The sequence below is a fragment of the Eubalaena glacialis genome, chromosome 3 (assembly GCF_028564815.1).
Source record: "Eubalaena glacialis isolate mEubGla1 chromosome 3, mEubGla1.1.hap2.+ XY, whole genome shotgun sequence".
Taxonomy (NCBI): domain Eukaryota; kingdom Metazoa; phylum Chordata; class Mammalia; order Artiodactyla; family Balaenidae; genus Eubalaena; species Eubalaena glacialis.
Window position 1 is genome coordinate 141,289,015 of NC_083718.1, and position 25,969 is coordinate 141,314,983.

At 35.6% G+C, this 25,969-nt stretch overlaps 1 protein-coding gene across 1 annotated transcript in view; it reads right to left on the reverse strand.

Annotated features, from left to right (window-relative positions):
- ATG4C (autophagy related 4C cysteine peptidase) overlaps positions 1-25,969 on the reverse strand; it is an 88,808-nt gene that overhangs the window by 20,350 nt on the left and 42,489 nt on the right. The window contains exons 4-7 of the mRNA XM_061186492.1: positions 12,634-12,867; positions 10,125-10,455; positions 8,202-8,272; positions 2,147-2,283 (exon numbers count right to left, since the gene is read on the reverse strand). Of these exons, the coding sequence (XP_061042475.1) occupies positions 2,147-2,283; positions 8,202-8,272; positions 10,125-10,455; positions 12,634-12,867 (773 nt within the window). The remainder of the gene's footprint in view (positions 1-2,146; positions 2,284-8,201; positions 8,273-10,124; positions 10,456-12,633; positions 12,868-25,969) is intronic.

Here is a 25,969-nt window from a genome sequence, read left to right on the forward strand (position 1 = left end):
TTTCTTTCTCCTCACAGAATGCAGCAGGAGATGGTAACCATCTCTGAAATACTGTGGAATTACCTCAATCAATAAATTTTAAAACTAGAATTGAACGGTGAATTTTAGAGAGTATAATGCACAATGGTTTGGCAGGAAAAAATACAGCTGCTGACAAAGGAGGAGGAGGAAGAAGTGTAGTGGGGGGCAGTGGGTGGGGCAGTGATGGAGGTACAGGAGGAGGTGGAGAAGGAGGAGAAGAAAAGGGAGCGGAAATGGAAGAGAAAGATTACTTTTCTTTTAGGGCTATTAGACACACTGTGTTTTCACTGCTAACTGAATGACTCTTTACATGCTCTCCTTTTGGCTTCTGACCCAACCACGCCCTGACCAAGCACAACGTAACACTACTTCACTCAGCCGTTTCAGCCATTTTTACCTGAGAGTTGAAAATTTTAAATGTATTAATAGTCACTACTCTAAAAGGGGACTGTAGCATAAATTAAATTAGTAGAAGCTCAAAGAAATGTTACATTTTAGAGAGTCCATATTTTAGGGGAAAATATGAAAAAACAATAAAAGTTCTGGTCTCTGTCACCAGTTTGTTATCCGAATTTGAACATATCACTTAACTTCTGTCATTTCTGTTTTATAAAGACAATCCAGTTCCTAGCTAGTATGAGGGTAAAATGAGATAAATCTGTATTAAAAGTGTTATACAAATATGAGAGTTAACAAATATTTGCTGAGCAGCTCCTATATGCTAGGCACTAAGGATCACTTTAACAGCTAACCGTGGTTTGTTTCACTACAATGCAGACTCCAATGAATCACTCAACATCTTTAAGCAGTCCTGCCATCTGATAACTGTTATCAACACCACCAAACAGCAAAGCCCTCAGCCAGATGAAGTATGCCTCAAAGCTATCTGCAGTCCATTTCACCAGGAGTGGGGGTGGCAAAAGAGTCAGTTCCGAGACTGCCTCAATTTCTGATCTTCTCATGGTAGTAGAGAAGGCAGGGGAATTCATTTCAGATTTGGTTACAACCAACAGAGACATGACAACATGCGAGAAGTCTCGAAACCCTCAGTGGATCCACTAGATGAAATGGTTCATATCTTCCCACATTCCACCAATAATTCTACTAAAAAGTCCACGTTAGAAATCAAAACCCCACTTTTATCTAGGGTATGTATATGTTATTGGTTAGAGTACTGGTATTATTAGTAACAAGTATGCCTGCAACAGTTTAGTAACGATTAGGAAAAGTCAATATACCAGCTAGAAGACTTCCATATACCACATATTGAAAATAACTGCTCTAGGTTTTTAGAATTGGTACAATCTAGAGTGAGGATATATGTTCTACCTATATACATAGGGACCACAATATGGGGTTAATGCTTCATGTGGGGAACAAATCTAAACTTTATTTCAAGATTACTATATGCCATAACACTCCATTCAAAGAGGAATTCTATCTCTGGTCTTGATTATATTAAAACTATGAAAATAACATAAATACTATACTCTCAACTAGAAACTAAGTAATTCAAAAGTTAAAGTTTTGTGACAAGATAACCTAATCAGACAGGTTCTTTTGGAAAAAAGAATTATGTGTTCTGAAATAGAACAGATTTTTAACTGGTTAATATGAAGAAAACAAAGTTGGAAGTTCCCCATACTATCTTCATCATTTCGGTCTATATAAATAAGTATTCTACCTACTGATGGACCTTATGGTAGCACAGGAAACAAACTAAGAGATAATGCAGCAGCAATTAAAAAAAACTCATTTTGTTTCAATAATTACCTAGATATAGTTTAATGTGGGTTTTATGAATAAACAAAGGTACATACTTTTAAAAATCACAAATAAGGATGATGGGAACTGTAGACATATTTCAGACTATGATTATTGCTGCACTGAATCCCCTTAATTAGCTGCAAAGATTAAAAGCCTTTTTATTTTGTCATAGAACACCTTACTCTTCAAATCACATCTGATCTTGTAATACTGAAATTTAAGGTCTCTAATGTCAAACTTTACAATCTACAACTATAAAATCATCACTACCCATTTCATAGAAAAAAGACTGCAAACCTTCTCTATTTTTCATATCAGCCAGCATTGCCTTCAAAAAATTTTAGCTCTTATTTCATACCTTTACAAAATCTAAATAGTCGGCATTGGTTCTTTCTCCACCAAGTCTAACAGGAACTAGAATAATAACAGCTTTGTCATCTGTATTATCAGAGGCCATGGAAGTGCACTGTTTATCAATTACATCAGAACTGTAAACTGAGAAAAACACAATTAATACGTATTAAATTTTATAAAAATGATTTTCAGAAACAATTTGTACCCTAATTTCCCCCCCACAACGGCCAGTCATATGATCTCTGACATCATTAACAAGGTCTCAATGAGTTAAAAAATACCTACCTCATTTATGCATTCAATAGATATTTATCAAATAACTACTATATGGCACTGGGTCCTCAGCAGTGAGCAAAATGGAGAAAAACCCCTGCCCTCACAAGGCATACCATCTAACACACAGGGAAGTAGACAATAAATAAGTAAAATATAAGATATGTCAGATGATGATAGGTGCTTTCAAGAAAAACAAGGGAGAAAAAGATGGATAAGAAATGTAGAGAGGGGGTGCAATTTAAAATAAGGTGGTAGGGAAGTCAAGACTTAAAGAAAGAAAGAAACCAAGAAATGCAGATACCTGGGGGAAAGAGATTCCACATAGAAAGATCAGCAAGTGCAAATGTCTTAAAGCAGAAGCATTGCCAGCTTGTTCCAGGAACAAGAGAGCAGTGCCTCTGCAGGGAAGTGAGCAAGGGGTACAATAGTAGAAAATGAGGTTAGGAGATAAAGTTACAGATGGGGAGAGAACGAAGACAGATTGTGGGAAATCTTAAAAGCCATTAATAAAGACTTCAGTCTTTACTTTGAGTGAGATGGGAAGCCGCTGAAGAGATTTTTAGGAAAGGAATGTCCTGCTCTGATTTATACTTTACCAGTCTGGTTCCTGTGTTAACAGACTGCAGAGGGCAAGGGCTGAAGCATAGAGAAGTTAGAAAGCCACTGCAGGAACCCAGCAAGAGATGATGGTGGCTTGAACAAAGGCAGTAATTGTCAAGATATGGAACGGTCATAGGATGATCATGTGGAGGTGGTGAAAACTGATCAGTTGAAAATGAAGAACTCCCTAATACATTAAACATAAGATGTGAGAGGAAAAAAGGAGTCATAGATGATTTGAGTGGTTTTCATATAAGCAAACAGAGTAGGCGGGTTGCCATTTACAAAGACATAGAAGACTGTAGGAAGGGAAAATATAGAAAGGAGGAGTGGGAATTCAGTTTCAGACGTGCTAAGTTTGAGATATCTATTAGACATGCAAGCAGGGAGGATGCGTAGGCAGGTAAGGACATAAAAGCCTGCATTTGGGGACAGGTCTGGGATGGAGCTATAAATTTGGGAATTGACAGGACCCAGACGGTACTGTAAAGCTATGAGACTGGGTAAATCCAAATCTGTATACACAGAAAAAAAAGTTGAGATCTAAAGACGTAGCACAACACACCAAGTACTTTAGAGATAGGGGGATAAGGAAGAATCCGCACAGGAGCCCGTGAAGGAGCAGACACAATGGTAAAAGGAAAACCTGAAGAGTAGTGTTCTGGAAACTAAGTAAACAAAACATTACAAGGAGTGGGGGAGAAGTCAACAGTGTCAAATGCTGCTGACAGATTGTGAGGTAAAGACTGAGAAGTGACAACTGGATTTAGTGAGATTAAATTATTGACAAGAGTAGTTTTGGTAGAGTGATGGGTATGAGAGCCTAAGTGGATAGTTCAAGAGAAAATGGGTGGATTTGGTGGAAGCAAATACAGACAAAACTTTATTTTGTTTTGTTCAACAAAAAAAATAGTTTTATTCAAAACTTACTTTACACCCATACTCCCTGTCAGCAAACTCTTTTACTCTTCCACAGTTAGCTGATTAACAAATTCTGCCACTGCTGTCCCAGTTCTTCCCTAAATTCCAAATTTAGATTATGAGCTATCATAGTCTCCTGTTCACCCGCTTCCCTATCCCCCATAGTCAGTCTAAACCAAAGCCACAAAAATGGAAAAACAGTTCTTTCCATGTTTCAATTCTGTCATTTTATTTTTGCTAAACTACTCAGTAAAGCCTTCTAATTATAAACCTTTAAATTCTCTCACTTTTCTGAGGCAGTGCACACATGACCATCCCTATCTTCCACTTTCTACTAGTAATAGTATTTCCACTAGCATATACAAGTTCTTCCTTATCAAATGCTTCTTACCCTTCAGTCTAATTCAACACACATTGATTGATGGCCAACTATTCATTGAAGTTTTCTATGCCAGAGAAATATAAAAGCAAATAAGATCCTTACTTCACAGTGTCTGGCTCAATTGTTTTGGTATTTTTCCTTCACTTTCAACATATGTAAGGGCTATGAAATAATCCAATTCCATAACACAGGCTCACTACAGCAGTGATTGCCAACCAAATGGTTCTGGTACCTTTCCCCTACCCCTGCTACCTTAATAATCATTGATCTACAAGGAGATACAGATAAGCACAAAGTGATATTAAAAGTGAATAACAAGCACAATATTTAATAGAGGTATTTCCAAAATGTTACAGAACACAGAATAATAAACTAATTCTACCTGATGGGAGTTGGTAAAGGCTTCACCAAAGGTGTACCTTCGAGCGTGTTCATAAAGAATGAGTAAGAGTTAACAAAAGGCATTTTAATAATAAGGGGCATTCTAAGCAGAGGCAATAATATCAGCAAAGACATGGAAAAAAGATAATGATAGTATGCCCAAAGAATGGCTTGTAGGTTGATGGTACTTTGGTGTATCAGCATGGAAGATAGTGTTGAGAGGTGATGCTGGAAATGTAGGTCAAGACAAATGGTAAAGAACTTCATGTGCTTTACATGCTACAATAACTTGGGACTAAATAGACAGTCATTGGTTTTAAATTAAGGGACACGATCAATTTCTTTTGATCAGATGAATGAGAAAAAGAAAAGAAAGATAGGGAAATCAAGTTAAAGTCCAAGTTAGAGATAAGGGTCTGATCTAAATCAATGAGAGTGAAGAAGAGAGAACAGATTTCAGATGCATTTTTTAAAGTATAATTTGTTAAGCTTTGGTTGACTAACCAGATATAAGCAACGAAAAAAGAGTCAAGAATAAGTACGCACGCATGTGGACATGATGCTATTAGTGGAGAGAAAATAGAAAGCAAGAAAGGAGTGGTGTAGAGGGGAATGACAGGTTTAATCTTAAACAAGCTGAATTTGAAGTGTTTGTAGAACATCCAGATGGAAATATTTGAAGGACAGCAGAAAATACGAGTTACCTCATATCAACACAAGTAGCACTAGAAATGCAGTTTTAGAAGTCCTAGTATATAGAGCACAGTCCTAACTACTTAAAGGCATGGAAAAATATGCAATTACAAAGGAAGAGAATACAGAATGAGAGGAAGAGAAAATGAATAGAAAGTGGAGCTTTTAAAAACACTAATGAAGATGGGGGTGTGGAGGGGAATTATTAATAGACTCTGGCTTCACCTAGTTCCTAACCTCACAATCTATCAAAATGCACTACAGTAATATAAACTCTCCCTTTAGAATTTTAAACATCAGTGTTCAAAATTTTAAGATCTACTTCAAATTACACAAACCACTTAGATATTGAGTAGCTTTGTGTTCTTTAATTAACTAACAATATGTAACGTATAAGACCAAGGCTGATTGATATCAATAAAAGCACAAAAGGCAAATTCATAAATTATTTAATGACTAATTGTTTAAGCACATCCTCTGGCTTAATTAGAACTCTTAACACAGTACATTTTACTTGCAAGATTTCCTACCTGAAAAGCAAATACAGTACCTGCAAAATTCACACACTCATCTGAAAACTTAAAACTTTCATGTTCATATGGCTATAATCATGGCTTATCAGTCTTTCTTAAAAATCCAATTAACCTTAACAAAAGGCCGAACAAAATGCACGTGTATTTGGTAACGATTATATCCACACTATAAACACTAGTCAGTTACCAGGGTAATCGCAAGCATTTTGTAAATATTATATTACAACATTATATTAAACATAATTGAAGTATATTTAACTTTCCCCTAACATTAACATATTTTATCCTCTTAACAGCATTTCAGTAAAAAATAAACAACATGAGGTGGTTTATTTTGAAGGCACTTTTATTTTATTAGGAAATTAAGGTCTCTATTTTATCCCCAATAGAGTTTCAAAATTACTATAGATACTGGTCATTAAACAGAATACCCATAACAATAAAACAAAGCAACATTCTGGACAATAGCTGCATCATGATCAGATGACTTACTGAAGGACTAGTGAGAAACAAATCAAACAGAGAATTTTCCTTCCTTGAAACACATCCCCAATGAGATGAGACTTGGCAGACATGCACCCCAAGTATATACCTATGTTAAATTTTCCCACCTATCTTTTTTAAGTAGTCATTTTAAATATTGAAATTTTCCTTAAGAACTTATTTTAATATTGCAACTAATAATTCATAGTATATATTCAATCAAGAAATATTTAATCAGTGCCTATACAGGGTGCAATGTAGGAACAAAAATGTGTAAAACATGGTCCCTACTTTCATCATTTACAGTATAATTGGGATAAGCTAAATACTTATGAAAAATCTAATTATAAATGGTATTGGGAAAACTGGACAGCCACATGCAAAAGAATAAAATTGGACCACTATCTTATACCATACACAATAATTAAATCAAAATTGATCATCAAAGATTTGAACACAAGACCTGAAACCACAAACTCCTAGAAGAAAACAGGTAGAAAGCTCCTTGACATTGGTCTTGGTGATAATTTTTTTAATTTGACACCACAAGGCAACAAAAGCAAAAATAAACAAATGAGAATACATCAAACTAAAAAGCTTCTGTACAGCAAAGGAAACCATCAACAAAATGGAAAGGTAACTTACCAAATAGAAGAAAATATTTGCAATCATAAATCTGATAAGGGGTTAATATCCAAAATATACAAAGAACTCACATAATTCAACATCAAAAAAATAAATAATCCAATTTAAAAAATGGGCAGAAGATCTGAAGAGACATTTTTCCAAAGAAGCCATACAAATGGCCAACAGGTACATGAAAAGGTGCTCAACATCACTAATCATCAGAGAAATGCAAATCAAACCACAAGATATCATCTCACACCTGTTAGAATGGTTATTATCAAAAAGACAAGAAACAACAAATGTTGTTGAAGATGTGGAGCAAAGGGAACCCTTGTGCACTGTTGCTGAGAATATAAGTTGGTGCAGCCACTATGGAAAACAGTACAGTGGTTCCTCAAAAAATTAAAAATAGGACTACAATGTGATCCAGCAATTCAACTTCTGGGTATTTATCTGAAGAAAATGAAACCACTATCTCAAAAAGATAAATGCACCCCTTTAATCACTGCAGCATTATTTACAATAGCCAAAATATGGAAACAACCTAAGTGTCCATCAATGGATAATGGATAAAGAAAATGTGGTACGTATATACAGTGGAATATTATTTAGCCATAAAAAAGAATGAAATCTTGCCATTTGTGACAACATGGATAGACCTTGAGGGTGTTATGCTAAGTGAAATAAGTCAGACAGAGAAAGACACATACTGTATGATCTCACTTATACGTGGACTTTAAAAAGCAAAACAAAATGAATAAACTAAACACCAAGCTCACAGATACACAGAACAGACTGATGGCTGGCAGAAGTGGGATAGGGGGACACAATGGGTGAAGGGTGCTAAAAGGTACAACTGCCAGCTATAAGATAAATAAGTCATAAGGATATAATGTACAGCATGGGGATGGGCACTATAGTTAATAATACTGTTTTGTATATTTGAAAGTTCTCATCACAAGAAAAAAAATTTTCTAACTATGTATGGTGACGGATGCTAACTAGACTAATTATGGTGATCATTCACAATATATACAAATATTGAATCATTATGTTATACATCTGAAACTAATATAATGTTATATATCAATTATACCTAAATTTTTAAAAAGGTTTGACCAAATAAAGGGATAAAAAGTAGAATTATATAATACATTCCTCACCTGTACAATCTTGCGCAACATAAATAGTTATTCCTTGTAAATCTGGGTGTCTTGCTTCTTCAACTGCTTTTCTAAGAAAATAACAAGCATTATCCTTTAAAATCCTAACTAACATTTCCAGTTAATAACCAAAGATTAAATTTAAGGGAAAAGAAAGCCATCATTTTCTTGACTTTCCTATTTACCCTATAGCATCTGCTTTCAAAACTATCATCTGAATGGTATCAAAAATCAAGTCAATTTTTTCAAAGTAGAATATTACATTAAATTACTCAAAAAACATTAAAATATAAGTTTAAAAAACATATTTTAAAATTCTTGGGTACAAAGGTGTGAACCCCACCCTGCCCCCCAAAAAAGAATTTCTCTTAAACTCACCTGGCTATATTAAATGTTTTCTACCCAGTGGTATTACAATATGCTTCAAGGTTTGCTTCATATTAAGTTACATTACTGACTAGCAAAGTATGATGGTCCTCTGGTACATTTATGAAAGATTTTTTCTTTTCTTTAAACAATAGCATGACCTTTTTCCTTCATTCAAAAACCTATATGACCTGAACAAATGAATTTCCTACTTTCAAGTCTTAGAATTCTATAAGTAAAACTGCAAATTGAAAAATATTTCCAAGTGAGTATAATATTCTCAATGGTGCACATGAAGTGAGAAAAAAAATCACAATAATATATGTAAAAGGAAATAACACAAATTGTGGAAAAATACTTTTATTTAACTGTATCTTTATAATTTTTTAACTTAACATGCCTTATTATGCATGTTTGTATGTGTTAATATAAAAGAGGGATGGGAAAACCATGGCCCATAGTCCAAGCATGACCTGTGGCCTGTTTTTGTACAGCCTGCAAGCTAAGAATGGTTTTTACAGTTTTCAACGACTGTAAAACAAAAAAAGAAAAAAAAGAGCAAAATGAGCTATAGAGCCCTTATATAGCCTGCAAAGCCTAAACTATTTACCATTAGGCCTTTTATAGAAAAAGTGTTCTGATCCCTGGGGTACAGAACATAACATCTTGAAGAGTAGAAACCATGCTTTTATGATTATGTTTTTATACATGTCATACCAAGCTGGACTTGACATTATTAACAATCCATTTAATAATATTAGGCAACTACTTTTGCAACTATAAGCATCTGACCTATAAAATATAAAAGCCTGTTAATAAGCAAAAAAAACCTTTGTACTAATTTGGATTTTGTATATTATTCTAAATAGACTAAATTTACTATAACATGCTGTACTTGGATGACAATATTAATGATTCAGTTAATAATAATAGTGGGACACAATAAATAAGACAATTTTTTAAAAAACTTAAGTAGCATCCAAATAATTGGCACATAAAAAGCTGAGGTATAGTGAAATTTGACTTTCGACTTTTTTCTAACTACTCTGAATGTCACAGACACTTTATTTTACTATGATATAATTATAATATTAATAGTCCCATACATTTACAATTCACAAGAATTTGATGTGTGCAAAGAAATGCTGAAAACATCAATTTTAGCTCTTGACATTTCATTACACTATCAGTACATTACAGCCCCCAGGTTACACTATTAAAAAAAAAACTATAATGTTATGCATGTTCCAAGGTTGAAAGAGTTGTTAGTTTTTAGAACATTTCAATAAGGTAGTCTAATGAAAACCTGGTTAGAAAGAGACCTTGGGTATCTATACCTATGAGCAAAAGAAGAAAAATTTGTCAGTAGGTAAATTAAATGTAACTAGAGTCACAACATGTCTTGTTTTTTCCCTAACAGTAAATGAAAGCTACTTTATGAATATTCTCATACAGTTAGACTTTAAAAGTTCCAATAATACATATGCACTGCAAAAATCACTATCTCTGAGCCTGAGGACCTCTGTCACAAGATGAAAGATTTTAAAACAATTTTACCTTAAAATGTGAGCAACCACAGCTGGTCCATACCAATCTCCAGCTTTTTTCCCAGACTTCTTTCCATATTCTATTAGTTGATGTAAACCAAAGAGAGCCAAGCGGGAATCACCAAACCAAGAGATGATTTTCCTGTGATAAATTTCATTTTGCATTTCACGATCATCAGAATATCTCCCGATTGTTTCCTTCAGAGAAATTGTTGGGGTTTTGAGTTCTCTTTCCACTGAAAGCGATGCTTCAAATGATGCAGTAAATTTTTTTACAGTGTTGGAAGTCCATGATTCAGAGTCTGAATTTTCAATGTTCAAAGCATCAGGCCAGGTCCAAGCTATAGCAGTTCCAAAGCAAGGTGTTCAGATCTTTTAAATAGTTAGACTTTAACAATTCTACTAAAATAAGTATGTAGCATTTAAAGTCATATGGGTTACTAAACTAAAATAGCAAAGTCAGAAATAGGCAAATTTATAGTGACAGAAAGTAGATTAACGGCTGCCTATAGGGAAGGAGGGGTATTGGGAATGACTGCTAATGGGTATGAGGTTTCTTTGGGGGAAGATGAAAATGTCCTAAAATTAGATTATGGGGATAATTGTAGAACTCTGTAAATATACTAAAAACCACTGAATTGTTGTTCACTTTAAATGAGTGAAATTATGGTATGTTGATTATATCTAAATAAAGCTGTGTAAAAAAACAAATAAAGGTACAAGCAGAGGAAACATGCCAATATACCAATGATGTTTACTTTTGAGTTGAAATATTATTCTCCGGACTTTTCTGTAGTTTCTAAAATTTTTTAAATGGGGATATATTACATATAATCAGGAAAAAATTACCGAAATGAAAGAGAAAAAATAGTAAACTTAGGTACAAATGGACAATTCTGGAATATGTTTTTCTTTCTTTTCTTTTTTTTGACAGTGCTAAGGTGGCATAAAGACTTTTGTATTCCATTACCAGTACTGCTCACCAGACATCCAGTCTTGACTACCCAAAGGCACAATAAACATATTCACTAACAATCATAGTATTTATGAGAGTTTAACTTCAGAAAGTGGATTTTGTTTTGGTTATATGTTAAAATAGAAGTTTGACCATGGAAGTTTAATATTTCTTTGCAAGGTGTTTTTTTTTCTCATACAGTCCTTTCAAAATAACTTTATTATTTAGGGAATAACATCAATTCTCTAGTAAATGAAGTTAATAAATGAAGTCATTAGAGATCAAAGATCCCCCCCAAATCAATTATATCACTACCTCACTGTTTTCAATAACACAACAGTCCCCAAACATTCATGTAATTTCAAGCTAACAAAATGAGTCACAGATTCAGAGACTTAGTCAGGAGTGTGAAAAGTATTCCAATTCTTGTCCATGATTGCATGAGACTATAAATAAATCATCCCAGAAAAAGCTGAAAAATTCCTTTTCCTTGCAATATCCACACTGCTCTTGAATAAACATTCTCTCCAAATGATCTCATCAATAATCCCTACAGGGCTTCCCTGGTGGCGCAGTGGTTAAGAATCCGCCTGCCAATGCAGGGGACACGGGTTCATGCCCCGGTCCGGGAAGATCCCACATGCCGCGGAGCAACTAGGCCCGTGAGCCACAACTACTGAACCTGCGCGTCTGGAGCCTGTGCTCCGCAACGGGAGAGGCCGCGACAGTGAGAGGCCCGTGCACCGCGATGAAGAGTGGCCCCCGCTCGCCGCAGCTAGAGAAAGCCCTCGCACGGAAACGAAAAGCCAACATAGCCAAAAATAAATAAATAAATAATTAAAAAAAAAAAAAAATAATCCCTACAGAAAGGTTATTAAATATTTGCCATGCATTGCAGAAAATTGTCTGACACTTAAAAAAATAAAACGACATTTACTAATAACCAGATATGATAGCCTAAAATGGTAAACTAAAATAGAAATGGTAAGAAAGGTGGCACATTGGAAAAAATAGATATATGTAAGTTAGTATCAATGACATTTCTGAGAGTCTAAAAGTCTAAGCATGATGACCTTATTAAGAAAATGCCCTAATCAATTTAACTGATTATAATCACATTTATAAAGATAAAAATAATTTTAAAGCATAAAACTGTAAAATTTCTTAAGATTTAAATAATGTAAAAACATTAACTGCTCAATAATTTTCTGCTCAAAGTCACTGCCATTGACCTGCCCAGAATTTACTGAACTGGAGATAATCCAGAGTTCAATCAAAAAGAACTAAATGATAACAGCAACAAAAAATCCAAAGACTACTAAAATTTGAACTTAATTAACTCATAGTGGTAGTCATGAATAATACTTATGTTTAACCTGTATGTTTGAAAGGTGAATGGCCCAGTCCAACAAAGATGTTACATGTTAGATTAGTTACAACTTTAGAAGACATATGGGACTCAGGAAATTAACATCAGGGAATTTTATTCAGTTTGCAAGCTAGAGTTCAAATTTAAAAAACAGTAACAATAACAAAACCCCCCAAAACCAGAGATTTGATTTACCTCTACCAAGGAAGTGTAGTACGAGTCCTTGAGCCAACAGCATCTGGCCAGTTCTTAGTGTACAGCCCCAACCACAGTCTGTTGTCAAAGCTGAGCCTTCTATTGGAGGAAACTCTTCCCTGTAGGTAAGCCATATTCTTGAAATGAAGTCTTTACGAAATTCTTCTACACTTCCCGCAATCACATGATCTTCTACTGTACATCCTGAGCTTACAGGTAACAGTTCATTTTCATCTACAAAATAAAAATATAAACTATACTCTAAATAAATGCAAAGAAATGTCAATAATGGTACTATAATCCCATTACTCTCCATATAGAGCACAGCACAATCTTTCTAATTCTTTTTTTTCAATTTAAATGAAGGTAAGTCTCATATTCCGCCTATTCAGGCTGTTATGAAAATCAAATGAGAATGAATGCTGAAATGTTCTGTACACTCTGGTGCTAACTAATATAAGGTATTATCAGTACTACTGTTATTAATAATAATATCCTATATTCAGAATATAATCAACTCTTATGAGGACATAATATAAAAATATATTTTCTTATTGCCTCATTTGGCTCAGGATATAGATATTAGTGCTCTCTAAAATGAGATTTGCAAATAAAATATCATGATTTATCAATATGTAAAAATGTATGTAATCACATAACTAGTTCTTAAAATCAAATAAAATGTGCACATTGTATTTATTGTCATGAATATTTATACTCAAATTATAAAATCAAAACTAACAAGCTAAACAGTAAGAATATAAAATTCTTAAATATATTTGTATCCTTTCATGTTGAAGCATATATATTTTTAAATTGTTGTGACCCACATATATCATTTTTAAAGGCTTTTCCAAATTGATTATCTCTTATGCAATTTCTATGTGAAAACTATGGTCACTATTTGCCCAATAATTTACAAAACACTAGTGCTCAAAATGAACTAACATTTCTTGATTCTTCCAGACAGAAAGTCTTAGTCATCTTTTCAACCTCAGCATGAAGCACAGTGCCTAGCACAAATAGATCCTAATAAATGTTGGCTGGCTTGGGTGGGTGGATGCATAGGCAGATAAATCCGCCCATAACTCTCAATTCCAAGGAGTTTAATTTCCAATGCCCTTCTAAAGGATGTTAAAGCAGTGTTATCATGCTTTTATTCCTCATCTTTCCTGCACCTATCCCTTTTCAAGCTCATTCTGAAAAAAATTACAATCACCCAAACTTTATAATATTCAGCTTAATGGAGCTAAGTTGTAGCATATAGTGTCAGTGGTAATTAAAAGAATACATGCCGGGGAGACCTTCAAGATGGCAGAGGAGTAAGACGTGGAGATCACCTTCCTCCCCACAAATACATCAGAAATACACCTACATGTGGAACAACTCCTACAGAACACCTACTGAACGCTGGCAGAAGACCTCAGACTTCCCAAAAGGCAAGAAAATCCCCACGTACCTGGGAAGGGCAAAAGAAGAAAGAAAACACAGAGACAAAAGAATAGGGACAGGACCTGCCCCTCTGGGAGGGAGCTGTGAAGGAGGAAAAGTCTCCACACACTAGGAAGCCCCTTCATTGGTGGAGACGGGGGGTGACGCTGGGGGAAGCTTCAGAGCCACGGAGGAGAGCGCAGCAACAGGGGTGCAGAGGGCAAAGTGGAGAGATTCCCTCACAGAGGATCACTGCCGACCAGCACTCACCAGCCCGAGAGGCTTGTCTGCTCACCCGCCAGGGCGGGTGGGGGCTGGGAGCTGAGGCTCGGGCTCAGAGCTCAGACCCCAGGGAGAGGACTGGGGTTGGCTGCGAGAAGACAGCCTGAAGGGGGTCAGTGCGCCACAGCTAGCCGGGAGGGAGTCCGGGAAAAAGTTTGGACCTGCTGAAGAGACAAGAGACCATTGTTTCGGGGTGCATGAGGAGAGAGGACTCCTTCCCCATGTGCCCACAGAAGGCAGAGTACCACCTAAGCAAGCTCCAGAGACGGGCACAAGCTGCGGCTATCAGCTTGGACCCCTGAGACGGGCACAGAATGCTACGCTGCCACCGCTGCCACCAAAAATCCTGTGTGCAAGCACAGGTTACTACCCACACCCCCCCGGGAGCCTGTGCAGCCGGCCACTGCCTGGGTCCCAAGATCCAAGGACAACCTCCCCGGGAGAACACACGGTGCGCCTCAGGCTGTTGCAATGTCATGCCAGCCTGTGCTGCCGCAGGCTTGCCCTGCATTCCAATTATGACTATTGTACCCTCTTTCTCCCTGGCCTGAGTGAGCAAGAGACCCCTAATCAGTCGCTGCTTTAACCCCCTCCTGTCTGGGCAGGGAACAGATGCCTGAGGGTGACCTACACGCAGAGGCGGGGCCAAAACCACAGCTGAACCCCAGGAGCTGTGCGAACAAAGAAGAGAAAGGGAAATTTCTCTGTGTAGCCTCAGGAGCAGCAGATTAAATCCCCACAATCAAGCTGATGAACCCTGCATCTGTGAAATACCTGAATAGACAACGAATGTTCCCAAAATTGAGGCAGTGGACTTTGGGAGCAACTGTAGACTTGGGGTTTGCTTTCTGTGTCTGATTTGTTTCTGGTTTTTATGTTTCTCTCAGTTTAGTTTTTAGTGCTTGTTATCACTGGTGAATTTGTTTATTGGTTTGGTTGCTCTCTTCTTTTTTTAATTTCTTCTTTATTTATTTTTTCCCCCTTGTTTCTCTTTTTGTGACTGTGTATGCATATGTTTCTTTGTGTGGTTTTGTCTGTTTAGGTTTGCTTTTACCATTTGTCCTAGGGTTCTGACTGTTCTTTTTTTATTATTATTTCTTTTTATGAGTCTGTGTGTGTACGTTACTTTGTGTGATTTTGTCAGTTTTGCTTTTACCATTTGGTTTGGGATTCTAACTGGTTTTTGTCTTTTCCCCTTTTTTTTCTTCCTTTTCTTCTGAGCCGTGGGGCTGGCAGGGTCTTGGTGCTCCAGCCGGATGTGAGGCCTGAGCCTCCAAGGTGGGAGAGCCAAGTCCAGGACATTGGACCACCAGAGACCTCCCAGCCCCACGTAATATCAATTGGTGAGAGCTCTCCCAGAGATCTCCACCTCAACGCTAAGACCCAGATCCACCCAATGGCCAGCAAGCTCCAGTGCTGGACTCCCCATGCCAAACAACTAGCAAGACAAAAAAACAACCACACGCATTAGCATAAGGGCTGCCTAAACTCATACTAAGTTCACAGACATGCCAAACCACACCACCAGACACAGCCCTGCCCACCAGAAGATCCAGGCCCACCTACCAGAACACAGGCACCAGTCCCCTCCACCAGGAAGCCTACACAACACACTGAACCAACCTCACCCATTGGGGGCAGACACCAAAAACAACAGGAACAAAGAACCCACAGCCTGTGAAGAGGAGACCCCAAACACAGTAAGTTAAACAAAATGAGAAGACAGAAATACGCAGCAGATGAAGGAGCAAGGTAAAAACCCACCAGACCAAACAAATGAAGAGGAAACAGGCAGTCTAACTGAAAAAGAATTCAGAATAATGATAGTAAAGATGATCCAAAATCTTGGAAATAGAATGGAGAAAACATAAGAAACGTTTAACAAGGACCTAGAAGACCTAAAGAGCAAGCAAACAGTGATGAACAACACAGTAAATGAAATTAAAAATTCTCTAGAAGGAATCAATAGCAGAATAACTGAGGCAGAAGAACAGATAAGTGACCTGGAAGATAAAATAATGGAAATAACTGCCACAGAGCAGAATAAAGAAAAACAAATGAAAAGAATTGAGGACAGTCTCAGAGACCCCTGGGACAACATTAAACACACCAACATTCGAATTATAGAGCTCCCAGAAGAAGAAGAGAAAAAGAAAGGGTCTGAGAAAATATTTGAAGAGATTACAGTTGAAAGCTTCCCTAACATGGGAATGGAAATAGCCACCCAAGTCCAGGAAACAGAGAGTCCCATACAGGATAAATACAAGGAAAAACACAGCAAGACATATATTAATCAAACTATCAAAAACTAAATACAAAGAAAAACTATTAAAAGCAGCAGGGGAAAGCAACAAATAACATACAAGGGAATCCACATAAGGTTAACAGCTGATCTTTCACCAGAAACTCTGCAAGCAGAAGGGAGTGGCAGGACATATTTAAAGTGATGAAAGGGAAAAACCTACAACCAAGATTACTCTACCCCACAAGGATCTCATTCAGATTTGATGGAGAAATTAAAACCTTTACAGACAAGCAAAAGCTAAGAGAATTCAGCACCACCAAACCAGCTTGACAACAAACGGTAAAGGAACTTCTCTAGGCAGGAAACACAAGAGAAGGAAAAGAGTTACAAAAACAACCTGAAAACAATTAAGAAAATGGTAACAGGAACATACATATTGATAAATGTAAATGTAAATGTACCTTAAATGTAAATAGACTAAATGCTCCTAACCAAAAGACACAGACTGACTGAATAGATACAAAAACAAGACCAATATATATGCTGTCTACAAGAGACCCACTTCAGACCTAAGGACACATGCAGACAGAAAGTAAGGAGATGTAAAAAGATATTCCATGCAAATGGAAATCAAAAGAAAGCTGGAGTAGCAATTCTCATATCAGACAAAATAGACTTTAAAATAAAGACTATTACAAGAGACAAAGAAGGACACTATATAATGATCAAGGGATCAGTCCAAGAAGAAGATATAACAATTGTAAATATTTATGCACCCAACATAGGAGTACCTCAATACATAAGGCAACTGCTAAGAGCCATAAAAGAGGAAATGGACAGTAACACAATCATAGTAGGGGACTTTAACACCCTACTTTCACCAATGGACAGATCATCCAAAATGAAAATAAATATGGAAACACAAGCTTTAAATGATACATTAAACAAGATGGACTTAATTGATATTTATAGAACAGTCCATCCAAAAACAACAGAATACACTTTCTTCTCAAGTGCTCATGGAACATTCTCCAGGATAGATCATATCTTGGGTCACAAATCAAGCCTTGGTAAATTTAAGAAAATTGAAATCGTATCAAGTATCTTTTCCAACCACAACGCTATGAGACTAGATATCAATTACAGGAAAAAAATCTGTAAAATATACAAACACATGGAGGCTAAACAATACACTACTTAATAACCAAGAGATCACTGAAGAAATCAAAGAGAAAATCAAAAAATACCTAGAAACAAATGACAATGAAAACATGACGACCCAAAACCTATGGGATGCAGCAAAAGCAGTTGTAAGAGCGAAGTTTATAGCAATACAATCTTACCTTAAGAAACAAGAAACATCTCAAATAAACAACCTAACCGTACACCTAAAGCAATTAGAGAAAGAAGAACAAAAAAACCCCAAAGTTAGCAGAAGGAAAGGAATCATAAAGATCAGATCAGAAATAAATGAAAAAGAAATGAAGGAAAAAATAGCAAAGATCAATAAAACTAAAAGCTGGTTCTTTGAGAAGATAAACAAAATTGATAAACCATTAGCCAGACTCATCAAGAAAAAAAGGCAGAAGACCCAAATCAATTGAATTAGAAATGAAAAAGAAGAAGTAACAATTGACACTTCAGAAACACAAAGGATCATGAGAGATTACTACAAGCAACTACGTGCCAATAAAATGGACAAGCTGGAAGAAAATGGACAAATTCTTAGAAAAGCACAACCTTCCCAGACTGAACCAGGAAGAAATAGAAAATATAAACAGACCAACCACAAGCACTGAAATTGAAACTGTGATTAAAAATGTTCCAACAAACAAAAGCCCAGGACCAGATGGCTTCACAGGTGAAATCTATCAAACACTTAGAGAAGAGCTAACACCTATCCCTCTCAAACTCTTCCAAAATATAGCAGAGGGAGGAACACTCCAAACTCATTCTACTATGCCACCATCACCCTGATACCAAAACCAGACAAAGATGTCACAAAAAAAGAAAACTACAGGCTAATATCACTGATGAACATAGATGCAAAAATCTTCAACAAAATTCTAGCAAATGGAATCCAACAGCACATTAAAAGGATCATACACCATGATCAAGTGGGGTTTATCTCAGGAATGCAAGGATTCTTCAATATATGCAAATCAATCAACGTGATACACCATACTAACAAATTGAAGGATAAAAACCATATGATCATCTCAATAGATACAGAAAAAGCTTCTGACAAAATTCAACACCCATTTAAGATAAAAACTCTCCAGAAAGTGGGCATAGAGGGAACCTACCTCTACCATATGTGACAAGCCCACAGCCAACATCATTCTCAATGGTGAAAAACTGAAAGCATTTCCTCTTAGATCAGGAAGAAGACAAGGTTGCCTATTCTCACTGCTATTATTCAACATAGTTTTGGAAGTCTTAGCCATGGCATCAGAGAAGAAAAAGAAATAAATGGAATCCAAATCGGAAAAGAAGAAGTAAAGCTGTCACTGTTTGCAGATGACATGATACTATACATAGAGAATCCTAAAGATGCTACCAGAAAACTACTAGAGCTAATCAATGAATTTGGTAAAGTTGTAGGATACAAAATTAATACACAGAAATCGCTTGCATTCCTACACAGTAAAGATGAAAAATCTGAAACAGAAATTAAGGAAACACTCCCATTTACCATTGCAGCAAAAAGAATAAAATACCTAGGAATAAACCTATGAAGACAAAAGACCTGTATGCAGAAAACTATAAGACACTGATGAAAGAAATTAAAGATGATACAAACAGATGGAGAGATATACCTTGTTCTTGGATTGGAAGAATCAACATTGTGAAAAAGGCTATACTACCCAAAGCAATCTACAGATTCAGTGCAATCCCTATCAAACTGCCAATGGCATTTTTCACAGAACTAGAACAAAAAATTTTACAATTTGTATGGAAACACAAAGGCTCTGAATAGCCAAAGCAATCTTGAGAAAGAAAAACGGAGCTGGAGGAATCAGGCTCCTGGACTTCAGACTATACTACAAAGCTACAGTAATCAAGTTAATATGGTACTGGCACAAAAACAGATACATACATCAAGGGAACAGGATAGAAAGCCTATAGATAAACCCACGCACATATGGTCACCTTATCTTTGATAAAGGAGGAAAGAGTATACAATGGAGAAAAGACAGCCTCTTCAATAAGTGGTGCTGGGAAAACTGGACAGCTACATGTAAAAGAATGAAATTAGAACACTCCCTAACACCATACACAAAAATAAACTCAAAATGGATTAAAGACCTAAATGTAAGGCCAGACACTATCAAACTCTTAGAAGAAAACATAGGCAGAACACTCTATGACATAAATCACAGTAAGATCCTTTTTGATCCACCTCCTAGAGAAACAGAAATAAAAACAAAAATAAACAAATGGGACCTAATGAAACTTAAAAGCTTTTGCACAGCAAAGGAAACCATAAACAAGACGAAAAGACCACCCTCAGAATGGGAGAAAATATTTGCAAACGAAGCAACAGACAAAGGATTAATATCCAAAATTTACAAGCAGTTCATGCAGCTCAATATCAAAAAACCAAACAACCCAATCCAAAAATGGGCAGAAGACCTAAATAGACATTTCTCCAAAGAAGATATACAGATTGCCAACAAACACATGAAAGGATGCTCAACATCACTAATCATTAGAGAAATGCAAATCAAAACCACTATGTGGTATCACTTCACACCGGTCAGAATGGCCATCATCAAAAAAATCTACAAACAATAAATGCTGGAGAGGGTGTGGAGAAAAGGGAACCCTCTTGCACTGTTGGTGGGAATGTAAATTGATACAGCCACTATGGAGAACAGTACGGAGGTTCCTTAAAAAACTAAAAACAGAACTTCCTTATGACCCAGCAATCCCACTACTGGGAATATACCCTGAGAAAACCATAACTCAAAAAGAGTCATGTACCACAATGTTCATTGCAGCTCTATTTACGATAGCCAGGACATGGAAGCAACCTAAGTGTCCATCAACAGATGAATGGATAAAGAAGATGTGGCACATATATACAATGGAATATTACTCAGCCATAAAAAGAAACGAAATTGAGTTATTTGTAGTGAGGTCGATGGACCTAGAGTCTGTCATACAGAGTGAAGTAAGTCAGAAAGAGAAAAACAAATACCATATGCTAACACATATATATGGAATCTAAAAAGAAAAAAAAAAGGTTATGAAGAACCTGGGGCAGACAGGAATAAAGACGCAGATGTAGAGAATGGACTTGAGGACACGGGGAGGGGGAAGGGTAAGCTGGGACGAAGTGAGAGAGTGGCATGGACTTATATATACTACCAAATGTAAAACAGATATCTAGTGGGAAGCAACCACATAGCACAAGGAGATCAGCTTGGTGCTTTGTGACCACCTAGAGGGGTGGGATAGGGAAGGTGGGAGGCAGACACAAGAGGGAGGAGATATGGGGATATATGTATATGTATAGCTGATTCACTTTGCTATATAGCAGAAACTAACACAACAATGTAAAGCAATTACACTCCGATATAGATGTGAAAAAAAAATTTTTTTAATTAAATAAAAAAAGATGTGGCACATATATACAGTGGAATATTACTCAGCCATAAAAAGAAATGAAATTGAGTTATCTGTAGTGAGGTGGATGGACCTAAAGTGTGTCATACAGAGTGAAGTAAGTCAGAAAGAAAAAAACAAATACCATATGCTAACACATATGTATGGAATCTAAAGAAATGGTTCGGATGAACCTAGGGGCAGGACAGGAATAAAGACGTAGACTAAGAGAATGGACTTGAGGATATGGCGGGTGAGGAGGGTAAGCTGGGACGAAGTGAGAGAGTGGCATGGATATATATACACTACCAAATGTAAAACAGATAGCTAGTGGGAAGCAGCTGCATAGCACAGGGAGATCAGCTTGGTACTTTGTGACCACCTAGAGGGGTGGGATAGGGAAGGTGGGAGGGAGGCGCAGAGGGAGGGGATATGGGGATATATGTATACATATAGCTGATTCACTTTGTTATACAGAAGAAACTAACACAACATTGTAAAGCAATTATACTCCAATAAAGATGTTAAGGGAAAAAAAAACGAATACATGGCAAATCTCTATTATCAATGAATTTCTCTCAAGATTAGAGTTTGAATTTAATTCCAAATAAAAATAAAAATACCTGAAAACTGAATATGGCACTACAAATAAGGCCAAAATTTCCACTTTGGAGACATTTAAATTTGTTTGAAATTGGATATAATAACACATAACTCTCACAGCTCATCCTGAGGCTTGCCAAACACATAGTTCTAATCTCCTATCTTGACAAAGTGATTAATTCCTTATCCTTTTAAGATCTAGTCTCCTCTTAATATTTACTCTAAGTATTATTGTGAAACTGTTCATACTAAATGAACTTTGTTGTCTTGTTGACTTTCCACTATAATACTACTCCTGCTATTCCACTTTTTGACTGACCTTCCTTTTCACAGTATTAACTAATTATATCTAGAATGCTTTTTATCTACATCTGCTCCCCCTCCAGATTTCAAGTATTCTAGAGGAGAAGAAATATGTTTATCTTCTAGACCTCTGAATGTTCAGCACCTAACACAGAGTTCAGTCCATAGTAGATACACAATAAATATTTGTTTTGCTTTGCTTTTGTTTTCTATGATGGAAAAGACTTCTGAGCAGAGGTTTATGAAGAGTGAGAATGCCTGAAAGAACCACTACAAAGGATGAGAAAGAAAGCTGATAAAAGAAATAGAAGAGACCTGCTAGTAATATTGAGAGCTCAGTCAAGGGTGCTTATCGCAATCAAAAATCACAATTACACCGCAACTAGAGAAAGCCCGCGCACAGCAACAAAGACCCAATGCAGCCAAAAATAAATAAATAATTTTTTTAAAAAATCACAATTAAGCTAATATGAGAAATAATCAGAAGTACAACAAACTGCAGAAATAAACTCTGAAAGAGTACAACTATTGTAATTATCAGGTATGGGATAAAATAAGTATGCATATGTTTAAAAAGTAGAAGGGTACTGAAAGGTGGACAAATAACAGAAAACAATTAAAGTTGACCAGGCACATGTAAAAGAAAACCAAATAAAACTACTAGAAATGAAAAATATAATAAATGAAAATAGAAATTTGGTATAGGTTAAATAGAAAATTATACAAAGCTCAGAAGATAATCAAGGAACCAGAAAATCTAAAGAAATTACTCAGAACACAGTACAGAAAGAAAAAATAATAGAAAATACAAAAAACAAGAATTTCAGAGACATGAAAAACAATCTAACAGAAAGACTTATCAGAGATGCAAAAGGACAGAACAAGAAGAATGGAGAAAAACTATAATTAAAAGTGGCTGAAAGTTCTTCAGATTTTAAGAAATATATGATTCTGAGTAGAATAAAGTGAAATCCACATGAAAGACAGAGTCGATCTTAAAAGCAACCAGAGAGAAAAAACATAGAAATGACAGCTTCAAAACACTAGACAGACTATCTTGTCCTAAAGTGAGCAAAGATTTACTAAACAGAACACAAAAAGTACTAACCATTTAAGAAGATAAAAAAGTTAACCAGACTATATTAAAATTAAGAACTGTGCTCTTCAAAAGATAAACTGAGTGAAAAAGTAATGGAGTAGGAGACAACATTTCCTATAGACATATCCAAAAAAGGATTCATATCCAGAATATATTAAGAAAACCTAGAGAGATAATCTAATAGAAGACATATTTAAATGGAAAAATATTTATGAAAATATGCTCAATTTCATAAGTTAGACAAATGCAAATTAAAATAAAATGTGGCTCTAATAAACATGGAAAAATACCAAGTATTGGTGAGCTGAGAGCAAGCAGAATTTGCATACACACCTGGTAGAAATACAAACTGGCACAACTGTTTTATAAAACTATTTGGTAGTATATACTGAGGCTGAACATATGAATACCCTATGACCCAGCAATTACATTCCCAGGTATACATACTGAATGAAAATCCATACACATGTTCATTCACCAAAGCACATGTACTAGAATATTCACAGCAGGGCTCTTAACGAATGCCAAAAATTGAAAACCATCCAAATGCCCACCAAGAGTAAAATGGATGAAGTGTGGCATATTCACACAATGCAATACTCAGAATACAAAAATATCCAGCTCCCAACAAGGTAAATAACACAACGTCTGGCAATCAATCAAGCATGCAAATAGGCAGGAAAACACAAGCCAAAATGAGAATACTCAACCAATCAAAACTGAACCCAAACTAACACAAATGCTAGAATTAGCAAACAAGTACATTGAAACAGTTATTACAATATTACATATGTTCAAAAAGATAAGTAGAAGAAGATTAAGTAAGGAAGGAAGATAAGTAAGGAAGATTTTTTTTAATGGAACTTTTAGATATATAAACTACAATGACCAAGATGAAAAATATACTGACTAGGATTTATGGCAGATTAGACATTGCTGAGGAAAATATCAAAAGATTAGTGAACTTGAAGACACAGCAATAGGAACTATCCAAATTAAAACACAGAGAGGAAAAAGAATTTTTTAAAAAATAAAAGCACATCCGTGAGATGTGGCACAATTTCATTCACGCTAATATATGTTCAATTGGAGACCCAAGAGAGGGAAGAGAGGGGAAGACAGAAAGAATATTTGAAGACAAAATGGCTGAAAAAATTCAAAATTGGTGAAAACTATGAAACAACAGGTTCAAGAAATTCAACAAAACCCAAGCACAAGAAACATGAAGAAAACTATACTTCACATCATAATCAAATTGTTCCAAATTAGTGATAAAAAAAAAATCTTTAAAGTAGTCAAGAAAAAAAAGACACATTATGTACACAGAAAGATAAGGATGACATCAGATTTCTCCCTGGAAACAAAATAAACAAGATAGCAGGGCAACATCTTTAAAGCTACTGAAAGAAAAAAAATCATCAACCCAAAATTCTATACCCAGCAAAAATATCTTTCAAAAATGAAAGCAAAACCCTTTTTCAGAGACACAAAAGCTGAAGGAATGTATCACCAGCACACCCTGCACTATAAGAAATGTTAAAATAAGTCTTTCAAGCAGGAAAATAATGGATTTTAGCAGATGGAAATATGGATTCACACAAAGGAATGAACACCAAAAATGATAACTATATGAGCAAATATATTATTTTTCTTATTACTTAAATCTCTTTAAAGATATTGACTGTTTAAACAAAAATAATAACAATGTATTATGGCATGTATAAGATACAAATAAATAAAATGTATGACACCAGTAGCATAAAGACCAGGAGGAGGGAAGTGAAGTACACTACTCTAAGGTTCTTATACTGTATGTGAGTTGGTATAATATCATTAGAAGGTAGACTGTGATAAGTTAAAGATATACCCTAAAACCTTAAAGTAACCCAGTAAAATAACACAATAAAAAGTTACAGCTAACCAGCCAACAAAGAGGTAAAACAGAAATCAAAAAATATTCAATCTGAAAGAAGGTAGAAAAAGAGGAAAAGGGAACAAAGAGCAGATTTAACAAATAGAAACCAAATAGTGAGATAACAGACAAACCTAACTATATCAATAATCATATAGAATGTGAATACAGGCATACCTTGTTTTTGTTCTTCACTTTATTGTGCTTTGCAAATACTGCATTTTGTACAAATTGAAGGTTTGTGGTAACCCTGTGTTGTCAGATGATGACTAGCATTTTTTAGTCATAAAGTATTTTTTAATTAAGGTACATATATTATTTTTTTAGACATAATGCTATTGTATACTTAATAGACTATCATTATTTTCTAGCCTCTGTGCTACCCACTCTACTTATTTTTTTTTCCTTTTTTCCATGCACTATTTTGGTTTTTTTTTGTCCATAGGTTAGAATCATTGTCTATAGATGCTCCTCAGCCCCAAAATTAGGAAGGAGAGAGCCTTATCTCTGTTATTCATGTTACAGTATAAACATAACTTTCATATGCACTGGGAAACCAAAAAATTTGTGCAACTTACTTTATTGAAATATTTGCTTTATTGCAGTGGTCTGGAACCAAACCCACAATATCTCCGAGGTATGCCTGTAGTCTAAACAACTTAATTGAAAGGCAGAGATTATCAGATTGGATAAAAAAGCAAGACCCAACAATTTACTTCCTACAGGAAACAAACTTTAAATATAAAGACAAATAGATTAAGTGTAAAAGAACATAAAAAGATATACCATATAACCCTAAGCAAAAGAAAGCTTAATATCAGACAAAGTAGATTTCAGACCAAAAAAATAT